We start from the raw sequence: 12,399 nt of genomic DNA, 5'->3' as shown, positions 1-12,399 counted from the left end.
AACCACCCTAAACTTAACCTCTTCTGCATGTGACCTTATCTGCATGCCGTGTCTCCCAGCGTCTTTTCTCCCCTGTAAGGGCTGCCCCCGCTGCCTTCAGTAAGGACCACCTGAAGTCTCCTTCTTCATTCCTTGACCCCTATAGAGTCCTGACAAGATGCAGCTTGTGTCTGCCTTTAGCGTCCCCTCCCGACTGGCCTGATAGGCTGTTGAGACAGGGCTTTTCTGGCAGTGGGTGGAGGGAAGCTGGGAGTGTTTGGTGGATTGTGGGGATGGTGTCTTGGTGAGGTGGCACATGGCATTTAGGGCCTGTTTTGACTGTGGGCAGAGGAGGGGCTGACACTGGCCCCTGGCCTTTGCTTTTGATCACCGGGCTCTCTGCTGCCCTATACCAGCTTTGGAGCAGATTACCTTTTTCTCCACTTTTCCAAACTCTGTGCTCCAAGTTACCCTTGTATTCTGGCTCCTCTTAGCAACCCTCCATCCCCCACGGAGTTGAGCAGAGCAGATCTGCAAGTTCTGTGAATTTCAGAAGAATCCAACTATTGTTACACTGCTGGAGCTTTTATTACGCAAATTTCATTAAGAGACTGAGACTCTCACAGGTTTTTGAAAGAGACCAACTAAATTTTCATTAGCCCTGCTCCACCCAGGTCTCTGTGGCCTCCACCCCATCCTTGCACTGCCTGGCTAGACCTGCCCACCCCATGGAGGAGGCAGGGACTTGAGAAGTGACAGGGTGGGATACTGAAGGCCCGAGCGGGCTCCAGGCATGTTTGGGCCTGTAGTCTGTTTGGCCTATGGAGACAGTTGCCCACAGCCAGGCTGAAGGCCCCATTGTCATAGAGGGGCCCTTGGCTCACCATTGTTGTGCTAAGAAGGGCAGTGCCATCCCTGGCTGGGCAGGAGCCCCACAGCTGGCCCCCAGGGGTGAGCTCCATGGTGTAGACCCACGGGCCTCAGCCAGACCTGGTCACTGGGCCACTCAGGGCCTCCATATGGAGGTTTCACATGGCATCTGTGGCCTCAGCTTGGCTTTGAGAGGAAGTCCAGCTTCACTCCAAACAGCTAGTTTTGCAGGTGAGAGAGCCCTGGGTTTAGTTACAACCACTTTGGAGTAAAGAGAGAGTACTTCTCTACTGTCGGGACAAGTGCCGACGTGCACAAAATCCCCCCGAGTCCTCTTCTGGAGCCAAGTGCCCAGAGCCTCGGGTTGCCACAGTAGCGGCTTACTCTTCGGTTTGTGTTTTGCTGTCTACAGGGGGTGAGAACATCAAAAGCATCAACCAGCAGTCAGGGGCACACGTGGAGCTTCAGAGGAACCCCCCTCCCAACAGCGACCCCAACCTGCGGAGATTCACCATCAGGGGGGTTCCCCAGCAGATCGAGGTGGCCAGGCAGCTCATAGATGAGAAAGTTGGCGTACGTACAAGGTCCTTCCCCCACCTGGCTTACTCATAGCTGTTTGCTTTTGGATGTCCAAGGTACCAGCTTTTCCCGCAACCTTGCGCTGCTTGTGCCTGTGGGTTCTCACATCACATGAGGGCAAGCCCCCTCCTGCTTTGCCGAAGGGGAGGGTCGGAGACCCAGGGAGTGCCAGAGCCAGGCCCAGAAGCAATGAAGGAAGCCTGGCAGGACTCACAAAGGCCGCAGCAGCCGAGGCCCCAGAGCCGTTCCCCTGCAGGCTTAGATGAGCAGCTGGGGCAGCAGCCTCCCCCCAGCGCTGCCCCGGGACTCCGCTGGCATTGCCCTGGCGGCCAGCCCAGCAGGCAGCTTTCATTGACTCTGGCTTTAGTTTCAGGCACCTCAAGGCAGATAAAGAAAGGGAGTGTTGATGGAGGACAGATGGGCCACTGCTCACCTCAATGGGGACGTAGAATGGCAGAAAGAGCCTTGGGCCAGCCTAAGTTGACGGGAGAGTCAAGCAGGTTGGTCCCTACCCCCAGGGTGATATACCAGGGCAGTTGTGGTGGTGCCAGGACTGGCTGTGTGGTGGTATTGGTCGCTGGAGGGCAGAAGCCATTTCTGCAGTGCAGCCTGCTGTGGGAAGGAAGGCTAGTGTGAGTGCGTAGGTGTCCTGACTTCACTCGACTCCATCCCCCCAATAGCTGGGCTTTGCCTCGGGGCGGGCCTAGGCAGAGGACAGAGGTGTGCAGCCAACAGCGGGTGAGAGCTCCCTCTGTGCCCCCACAGGGGACCAATCTCGGAGCACCTGGAGCCTTCGGACAGAGTCCCTTCAGCCAGCCACCTGCCCCACCTCATCAAAAGTGAGTCTTTTGCATCCGTCTTGCCCGGGAAAATTCCCTCGCTCCCAAGAGATCCCCTGTCCTTTCCAGCTGCTTCTAGGGAGCGCCAGCCAAGGCCTGAAGTTCTGGGCGTGGGCAGGACTCGTTTCTTTTCGTCTCACCAGTGGTCCCTCCAGCCTGTCACTCACTGACCTCCGCAGTGGGATGGGAGTCTCCCAGAGGGCAGAGGGTCTTCCGTCCTGACCGCCCCCTCAGTGCCCTGTGGCTGGGGGAAGGGGCTGAGCCCTCCATGTGAGGCGCTCAGTCTGTTGTTTCTTTCACCTTTTCCCAGTACCTTTCCTCCAAGGAGCTCCGGGTGCTTCCCAAACATGGCTGCCAAGGTGAACGGGAACCCCCACAGCACCCCCGTGAGGTAGGTGACCTGCTGTGACTCAGCTGGGAATAGACGGGACTAGGGTGATCACTTGGCTGCTGCTGACAGGCAAGGGTCCAGTGATGCTTGGCTGGGGTGAGGGAGGTGAGCAGTGAAGAGGGAGATGACGGGTGACTTGCCCTCTATAGGAACGAGTGACTCTCTTGTCATCCACAGTGGTCCTCCGGCCTTTCTGACCCAGGGCTGGGGCAGCACCTACCAGGCGTGGCAGCAGCCCACACAGCAGGTCCCAAGTAAGTGACTCGGGGTGGGGAGTGCATGCCCTCCAGAAAGGCTGGGACCCACAGAAGTCCTGGGGCCAAAACGCCCCCACTCAACTCAGCCCGCAGGCCCAGGATGCCCCTCCCCAAATGACAAGGAGCCCTCCGGGTGGGGCTTGGGGCTTCCTGTAGGCCTGTCCCGGGGGTTGCGCATGCTCAGAGAAAGGCCCAGAGGGAAACTGCACAAACCTCAGGCGGACTGGGGACTCTGGGCTGGCCCTCTTGGCCCACCTGTCCTCCTCAGAGCTCTGGGCCTCTGTCACTTTTGTTCCCCATGCATGGATGGGCTGTGGGTGTGGGTTGAGCCAGCTTCTGCCCCTCCTCTTCTCCACTCCCTGTGGGGGCTGGCTCCTGGCTGCCTTCCTCTCCCCTCTCAGGCTTTCATCTCCTGAACTTTTCAGAAGCAAACAGCTAGGGAATGACCTCTGCTGCATCCCGCCTCTCCGGGGAGACTGGTTGTGAAGGAGGAAGTCTGGGTGGGAATCAAAGCCCCGCCCACTCTGTCCCCACAGCCGCTTCAGGAGCCACTGTTGGGTTTCAGAGCTGGTCTGGCTCCTCTGGCATGGCCTTCACAAAGCAAAGCAGAATGCTTACCTTAGTACGATCCAGGTTCTCTTGACCCATCTGGAATTTCTGTCCTGTGTTTGGAAAGGCTTCTTCAGTGTCTGCAGATTCTGACAGCACCCAGGCCGCAGACCCCGCCTCACAGCCTGGCTCGGAGGGTCTGAGCCCCCTTTCTGGGGTTCTGCCACTTTAGCCTTACACAGAGTCCTGAGGCCAGTGCTGTGTGGCCTTAGGCACACCCTGCCTTCTCTGGAGCTCCACTTCTGTCACATGTAAAATCAAGGGTTTGGGTTTGAATTCTAAAGTACTTGCATGCTCTGAAATTGTATAGTTGTGTTTCTTCCCTTTTTTCCCCAGTATCTTATTATGAAACGTTTCAAACATCATAGAACACTGCAGTGAGCACCCACACAGCACCCAGATCCCACCATTCCTTTTCTCTCTGCATGCTTGACCATGGGTACTGACCCTGTTTCCTTTCCTTGGCTCCTCACGTCTCGGTGGGAGCTGCACTCACAGTGCCGGGGCCTTTGGGTGCTGTTCTGGTCTGAGAGAATCCTCCAGGCAGCAAGGTGGCCAGGATTGACTCTGGAGACATGAGGCCTGGGAGGCCTTCAGGGGAAATGGCCCCCTGGCGGGTGGAACTGGCAGAGGCCTGTTGGGCTGAGGAAGGGAGAGCGCAGGAGGCGCCCAGTGGTCTTGCCACCCTTGGGCAGCCTTCATCTCATGTTGTTGAGCTTGGCTCATTTGTTTATTCCGGGGTTTTGCAGTTGAGAACCAGTTTGGGTTGGTGAAATACTGTTTGACAGTGAAGTCCTGCTTGCTGGCGCCCTCTGTGTCAGAGGGAAGAGTGTTTGCTGCCTGTGTCCCTCCTTCGCTCTGCCCCTGTGGGAGGAAGCGGGGCATCTCCTTTCCTCCTTCCCCCCGCTGCTTGCTGCTTCCCCACACTGCTCCTCAGCCTGCAGTAAAGTGAACTGGCGGAGAAAGCATTTGGCTGCGCGCGCTCTGCAGTGGTTTGCCCTTCCTGCCTGCTTCAGGCTACAATCCTCACAGGAGACAAGACAGTAAGGGGGTCTTTTGTGGGCCTTGGCAGGTGGACACCTGAGCCAGCCCCAGCCTGGGCAGAAGGAAAGGTCCTGACCCACTGCTGTGGTCAAGTCTTTGAACCCCGTCTTGTGCCTGGCGCGGTGCTGAGGCTGTGTTTCCGGGCGCCGGCTGTTTCTCTGCCCCTCCCAGTCTTCATTGCCCCACAGCCTAGACGGTGAACCCAGGGTCCTGCATGGAAGAGAAGGGCTGGACCACCCCAACACGTGCATCCCCTTTCCCTCTGCCCTACCCCAGCACAGCCTCAGGCTGGACAGGGTCCAGGAGCCCACTGGTGCTGCCCACCCCTGCACTGCGTGACCCCTCCACTTCCGCTGGTCCAGAGGCACAGCCCCCAGATCTTGAACAGAGGGCCACGCGAAGAGTGGTCAGCAGCCTCTGGAGTGTTTGTCCTTTGGAAGGCTGACTGGGGAGCCTCAAAACAACAGTGGCTGTGGCCCTCAAGCCCCTGTCTGTGGACCCACATCTCATGTCTCCATCTGAAGAGGGTCAGGCTAGCCTTGCTAGTTGCCCTGTGAGGGGCAGCCGGTCTGCCCAGCCCCACCCTTACAGTGATCTTAGTTACACCCCTCCCAGCCCTGCCAGCTGCCGCCTCCTTCCTAGGCAGGGCTGTGGAACCGTGTGTGGCCAGGAGCGAGGTGGAGGAGTGCAGGGCAGGGCCTGCAGTTGGCGGGCTGGGGCCGAGGCTGTGAGGAGCCCGGAAGGCCTGACTGCTTTTGTGTTCTTCGCACAGGCCAGCAGAGCCAGCCGCAGAGCAGCCAGCCCAGCTACAGCAAGGCCTGGGAAGACTATTACAAAAAACAGAGTGAGTGCCCGGCCCTCCTAACCTGTGGCTCCCGGCAGCACAGTCCCCTCTAGCCCGGAGACTTCAGAGTCCAAGGCTCGCTGTCACCTCTTTTTTCCCTAATGCCTTCCCCGTGTGGCTTGATCTCATTATTTGCCTTCGTCCTCCACCCCTGTGCCTGCCTGCTTCTCTCTGTCAGGAGTCCAGGCATAGTCAGTCAGTGACCACAGGCTGCCCTGCGACCCGGCACAGGCCTGCCGTCCCCTCCTCTTAGTTCTCCCCCTGCTGGGCTCCAAAGGACTTCGAGGTAGGCGTGGCACCTGGAAGTGTGGGCTCAGCTGGCGTCTGGTCTCCTTAGGGACGAAAAGATTCGGGTTGGGTGCCACCTGGCCAGCAAACAGACCAGCCGGGCGTCTTGTTCTCTGTCTCGGTGCTTCAGGGCAGATGAGAAAAGGTGGTGAGACTCAGGGAAGGAGGCCTTACCTGGACATTGAAGCTGGGTGCTTCGTTTCTCCTCTTAAGTAGGTCAGTTTTCTAACTACCAGAAACGAAACCAGCCTTCAGAGCAGGGCGAGGGACCCACAAGCCAAAGGTCTCTGGGGAGTCATCTAAAGTTAGTGCCAGACTCTGCGTATTTCCACCATTGCTAGACGGGAGGGTTGGGGATTTGTTTAAAGCGGTATCTCCCGTGCCTTGTGTTTGGAGGCTGTTTCTTGCTGGTTGGAAGAGAGCGGGTTGAAGGCCACCAGAGAAATGGTCCCCTGGTGTTGGAATCATTGCCGGGTTCATGGCCCTTCTAGGGGTTGGAGGCGAGGGTGTTCAGTCACGGTCACCAGGGGACCTGGTGTAAGCTCAGCTGCGCAGTCTTCCCCAAATCCCGATTCCCAGACACACCTGGGCCTGTGTTCAAGCTGTTTACAGGATTTGGACGCTATCACAGGCACCCAAGCTAGGCACTCCCCTTCTCCCCCACCCCCAACCCAGAATCCCGCCTTCTGTCTCTGTCACGGGCCCGGGAGCTGAAGGGGCAGGCAGATGCAGAGAACGCGCTTCCGCAGAGAGAAGGCAGACGTGAGACTTGGTCTTCGCAGGCATAGCAGGGGCCGGGCAACAAAAGGCTAACCGCACCTTTTGTAGCAAGCACTCCTGCAGCGCCAGCCTCGCTGCACCACCTCCCAGACCTCCCTGCCTTCCAGCCGTCCGGAGGGAGAGCAGATGCCCAGGGCCTTTGGGAAGGGCCCTACCTAGTGCGCCCCTGCTCCCAATAACCTGTTTCCTCCTTTGTCAACCAGGTCACGCCGCCAGTGCTGCTCCTCAGGCCAGCTCCCCACCGGACTACACAATGGCCTGGGCAGAATATTACAGACAGCAGGTCGCTTTCTACGGACAGACATTAGGGCAGGCGCAGGCCCACAGCCAGGTCTGTAGCTAATCACCAGCCCCGCAGCCACTCCCTAGCCCCAAGCCCCTGTTCCCAAGCCTGTGTTTCCTGACCCCAGGATGAGAGCACTGGGCTAGGAGGAGCCTCTGGGCCCCGCAGCTCCTCAGCGAGGCTGCATCTGCTGAGAGCCTGGCTCCAGCCCCTCTGTCCCTCCTCGCTCCAGAGAAAGAGAGTGTAGGCCAAGTGGGAGGATTGGTGGTGCAGCCCCTGCAAGGAACTGCCTGATCTTTTCTCAAGTCCGGGCCCCAGACCTCAGGGCTGATGAGTAGTCTCTGTCTTCCTCTAAGCCTCAGCTTCCCTGACTGTAAAGGAACGTGTGCAGAGGGTGCGCTCCAGCGGCTGCTCCCGAGCAGGGTGGAGTGGCCAGGCCGTCAGCCATGCCCGGGCAGCAGCAGGAGGCAGGGAGAGGGCAGTGGGGGCAGAGCCCAGCTTTCCTCTTCTGCGCACAACCTAGAGGGTTCTGTTCAGAGGCCAAAAACGGATTTCTTATTAAAGAAGGGAAGACGTCCAAATGTTCCCACAGGGCGCATTTCCCACCTGCTGCCAGTCAGGTCCTCATGGATAACATTTCAGTTACCTCCTGGCCCTGGACTCAGCTGGGTAGGCCACTCACTGCCAAATTGGCCGTCTGGGTCTGGTCCTGGGGAAACAGGTGTCAGGGCTGGTGGCGACAGCGGCTCACACTGTCCGCTCTTCCCTGCCCCGAGTCCCTAGCAGAGAGAGAAGCCCAAGACCACCTCTTCAGCAGAGGTTTTGTCTGGCCCAGCTCCCGTGACGCGAGACCCAGGGGAGGTGCTGGGACACGGCCCTGTCTGTGTGTGTCGGTGCCGGCATGGCGCCAGAGGGGAGAGGGTGGCCTGTCACCTCCTCACTGGCACGCAGACCTGAGAACCTGCCATCACAGACTAATTCCTCTTCCCTTCCGCCCACAGGAGCAGTAGGACAGTGTCCTCGTGGCCAACTTTCCTTCAAAATCATTGTCAAAGAAAACCTATTTGTAACAGAGGTTTTTACATTCGCAAACCTTTTGATGAAGAACCGTTGTTTTGTTCTGTGAAACACTATATTTAGATTAACGGAATTTTTCTAAAAATCGGGAAAATTAGTTACTAAAAATTGCTCATCATTTTTGTTTCATTATTTTTGTTATTTCAAATGTATAAGCTCTGGGATTCTTTTTGGAGCAATACCTACAAAGTCAGGCACCAGAACGTGCCTCAGAGCTGTGACATTTCAACATGATGGTTTCGGTTTTGTTTTGTTTTGTTTTGTGTCCTTTTTATTTGCAGTTTTTTCTGTTGCAACAGAAAGTGGCTTGGAAGTCTTAGGTGGTATGTAACAAATTCTTTTTAAAAATTTTAAAGCAGTATTTAAGTATTCTTAAATGTGTAAATTCATTTAATGTTTTACTTCTAATTTGTTGTATCTTGGCTGTCTGGTTTTATTGCATTTTTTTAAAAACTGAACTATTATGTATTGTAATGAATGATGTGAATTCTGAATTGAGACAGATAATTGTATTGCTGTCCAACAGGGGTTGGGAGGGGCATTTTGTAGGGTTTGTATAATTTCTAGAGTTCTAAAGGGGTAATATAAAAATGTGTTCGTGTGTTTAGCATACGTTTGTTTCATGTCTCCATTACCAGTCGCAACTGTGTATCTAAGACCTCCAAGCTTGTTTTTAAAACAAAACAAAAAACCTTTCTCTATTCTCTCAGAAATATAAATACTGTTATTTTTAATATTAAGAAATTCAATATAACTTTTAACACACACTGTGGAACATTAAACCGTATAAAAATGTAGTTATAACTATTTTTAATTCCAAGGTGTTGTTTGCTCTTTTCTTTTAAATATTTTCTTAATATTTTGTCAGATTAACTAGATGAATAAATTAGTATTAACCGCATTATGAATTAAATAATTTTGATTTAATAAAAGGGATAATATGATTTCCAGTGTTTACTGTAGTGTATCTTGTACAGATAACATGTATTTTTAAAGGAAAAAAAACGGAATTGAAGCTATTTTTTCTTGCATTTCTAATTGACCTGAGGGACATTCCGTTTGAAATGTACTGAAGTTACAGTTTCTGTTTTTTTCTCCTTATTTTTCTTATAATGCTTGAAATGTCTAACTATTAAAAAAGACAATTGGAAAATGTTATGCATGTGGTTTTTAAGAAAAAAAGTGTTCTTTTTATTTGACTGACAATTCATTTTACACTCTATATAATAAAATTTCCACAAGACATCTTGTGGGCAAAGTCTTTCTGGCCTGTTTGCCTTCCATTCGCCAGTTTGTCCCTCTGCCCCCTGCCCGCTGCCGCGCGAGAGGGAAAGAGGGTTCCTGCGGGCCTCGCCCATCGTCTTGCACTGCGTCCGCCCGCCTTCGCTGGTGCACAGCCTGGATGTCTAGCTAGTTCGTTAAGCTGATTTTATTTTAATGGCTTTGATTTGACAGCTTGACTTGAGTGCCGTGGTTGGGCTCAGCTCCCCTTCCGTCACAGCCAGGCATCTCTAAATGAGAAGTCAGTACGGGAGTGTCATCGGATGGAGCTGGGAGATGCATCGAAGGGCGTGCGGCGGGTCAGCGGGCTTCTGCGACTGACTGGGCAGCCCCTTGCCCTCCGCCCGCTCCCCTTCCCGGCATGCCCATGCACACACACTCGCCTATAAATGTAGGTGGGCTGCCCTAGGCGCGGTGCGGTTTCCCTGACTGTTGCTGCCTGCAACCCCCGCCTCCTTGTCCCCAGCCTCACCTGTGGCTCTGGCGGTGGTGCTTTCTCGCTCTCAGCCCCGTGCCCACGGTGGGATGCCAGATTGCCAGGAGGGCTAGGAGGCGTCAGCACACGTGCTCATTCTATCCTTCCTTTCATGAAGAAACAAGTGGGGCGTCCTTCCCCAGAGGGGTTAAGTTACAGTTCTGTGGTCTTAGGACTCGTGGCGAGTGTGGGCCTCCGACTTGGAAGAGCATTAAGGAATAGAGAACACCAGCCTTCGCCTTTTTTTTTTTTACCTTGTGTCCCGTTGGTTGGGGTGACTGGCTTTGAGCAGTGTCTGCTTTCATGTCTCAGCGGGCCCTGCCTTCGCCCTCAGCCTTTCTGTGCGGGTCGCCTCTACTTAGATGCAGGGACCTGTTTCAATCCCGAACGGGACTTGCTGGGGTGTGCCTGGCCAATACTGGCCGCTTGTCTGTACTCCAAGCTCTGACGGGAGGGGAAAAAAAGCATCTGTGGCTCCTTCAGGCCGAAAAGGGGTGTGGAGAGCAGCCCATCTGCGGCCATGGCAGGCCTGTTGAGAGCCGGAAGACAAAAAGGAGATGTGGCATTTTTAACTGCACCTCTAGAGAATCGAGTTTGACGTTGAGAAATTGAATAGTAAAAGGCACTTGGAAAGTGGGGGGAGGGGGCCGAGTGGGAGGAGGGCGTAAACGCTGATGACGGTAATGGGAATTCGGGAGAGGGCATTACAGAGAAGACTTCCTTCTAATTCATCTTCCAAGCTCTGTGCCAAAACAGCATTTGGCATGGTTCACAGGGAGCGATTGTGTGATAATGAACCCTAAGGTGTCCCTTAATTGAAGACTGAGCATTGCGGTTTGTGCCAAGAGTCATAAATGGTGCAGGCTTGCGGAGGATGCATTTTCTTAAATGTATCGGTAAGTACAGATTAGCGCTTGTCCCCAGTGAAATGCCCATACTATAAATTATGGAAATCTCTCTCTCTCTCTGATGCAATCTTTTATTGGGGGGAGGGGGGTGTAGTACCACAGGAGGCAGGGGGGAAAGTTTGCAAGCATATGAAATTTGGCCTCTCATTAACATGGCGCCCAAGGAAGACGATTTTCATCAGCAGTCTGGTGTACTGGAAGGCTAAAGTGCTTGAAATGTACCAAGTTCAGCGGTTGTGTTCCATTAAGAAAGATGCATGGTCATCACTGTAAGGGCAGTCCGGGTCGGGGAGGCGGGGCGGGCGGCTGCCCAGTCTGTGTTCTGAATGCATGCCCCACCCCCACCCGCCACCGCCCATGCCTACTGGGTCTCTGCCAGCCTCCCAGGTTCAGGATTCATCAAGGACCCTGCTGAGCCGATCCCAGCCCCACCCAGAAGTTTGGGCTGGGGTTGAGGAGTTCTCAGCCAACGGGCCTCAGTCAGTACCCCTGGCCTCTCATCAGGTAGGAGGCACCATCTTTCCAGGGTCACTCGAAAGTGGGGACCAGCCATGATGTCCCAGAGCCCCCACAGTAGGGTTGGCTGGGGTACAGACGGCACAGCGCAGTGCCTGGTCTGCGAGAACGTGGGTCACCTCAGAGTCGCGGCTTCTAGCTGGCTACAGCCCCACTGTCTCCCAGCCCCACTTCTGGTCCACTAGGGCCCAGCTGGGGTTTTTAAGATGGGCTGAAGCAAATGGGCCTGATAGACGCTTAGAGATTAATGGCCAGAAAGTGGCTTGACACTCAATTCCGCAGGGGGCTGCCGGCCCTGGGTCTGTGTCTTGGGTGGGGTGGAAGGGGAAGCAGAGACAACCCTCACCACCCTTGAAACAATGGTCATCTTGCCTGTCTTTTGTCTTGAAGGTGTTTCTGTAGCATCTACCAAGGGGGTCCTGGCCCTTTCCAGGCACCTGCTTCCAAGGTGGTCTCTGCACCCTGGGAGGTAGAAAGGCCTAATCTCCCCATTTCACAGATGACGGCTCAGAGTCAAAGGCTGAGACCTGCCTTTATTCACACGGGCATGGAGGGGCCAGTTCTGTGCCAGGTTCTATGCTGCACTCCAGCTGGGGCTTCAGAGGACAGCATGACCACCGCCTCCTGGGGGTGCACTGTCTTTTGTAGTCACCACCAAGGGAGGTGGTTGGCAGGATGGGGAAACGATCTTAAAAGTTAGGGCTGAGGACCAACCATGGCCAGCCCTGGAAGTGCATTACAGTCAATCATCGTTTTCAGTTCTGTATTTGCAAATTCACCTACTCACCGAAATGTATTTGCAACCCCCAAATCTACCCTCACAGGGCATTTGTAGCCATTCACGGTGAAAAACGTGAGTTACTCGATGCACGTGTTCCCAGCTGAGGTGGGAAGGTGGCGGCGCTCTGCCTTCTGGTTCCAGCTCTTGCGCCACAAACAAGCGCTGTTCCTTGGAGTCTACTTAGTGCCACAGTTTTTGCTTTTTGTGCCTTTTTTTTTTTTTTTTTGACAGTTTCACTGTCTAAAGTGGGCCCCAAGCATGGCACTAAAGGGCCCTAGCAGTCCTGAGCATAGGAAGACTGAGATGTGGCTGATGGAGACAATACATGCGTTCTGCTGCTTGCAGGCTTGAGTTACAGTGCTGTTGGCCATGAGTTCAATGTTAATAGGTGAACAATAAACATATTAAGTAAGGAGTCTTCATTTTTATTTATTTTTTATTTGTATTTATTTATTGAGATGGAGTCTTGCTCTGTCACCTAGGCTGGAGTGCAGTGGCACCATCCCAGCTCACTGCAACCTCCACCTCTCAGGTTCAAGCAATTCTCCTGCCTCAGCCTCCTGAGTAGCTGGGATTACAGGCATGTGCCACCACGCCT

General features: G+C 54.3%; 1 protein-coding gene across 1 annotated transcript in view; it reads left to right on the top strand.

Annotated features, from left to right (window-relative positions):
- The window catches only part of FUBP3 (far upstream element (FUSE) binding protein 3), a 135,214-nt gene extending 126,113 nt beyond the window's left edge, over positions 1–9,101 (top strand). The window contains exons 15-21 of the mRNA XM_011971200.1: positions 1,262–1,422; positions 2,194–2,267; positions 2,578–2,658; positions 2,836–2,912; positions 5,341–5,412; positions 6,684–6,811; positions 7,765–9,101. Of these exons, the coding sequence (XP_011826590.1) occupies positions 1,262–1,422; positions 2,194–2,267; positions 2,578–2,658; positions 2,836–2,912; positions 5,341–5,412; positions 6,684–6,811; positions 7,765–7,773 (602 nt within the window). The 3' untranslated portion in view covers positions 7,774–9,101. The remainder of the gene's footprint in view (positions 1–1,261; positions 1,423–2,193; positions 2,268–2,577; positions 2,659–2,835; positions 2,913–5,340; positions 5,413–6,683; positions 6,812–7,764) is intronic.
- The last annotated feature ends 3,298 nt before the right edge of the window (positions 9,102–12,399 follow it).

The sequence above is a fragment of the Mandrillus leucophaeus genome, unplaced genomic scaffold, assembly GCF_000951045.1.
Source record: "Mandrillus leucophaeus isolate KB7577 unplaced genomic scaffold, Mleu.le_1.0 Scaffold99, whole genome shotgun sequence".
In the NCBI taxonomy this organism is placed as follows: Eukaryota; Metazoa; Chordata; class Mammalia; order Primates; family Cercopithecidae; genus Mandrillus; species Mandrillus leucophaeus.
The sequence above is the reverse complement of the archived record's forward strand: the minus strand, read 5'-3'. Positions and strand labels throughout refer to the sequence as shown.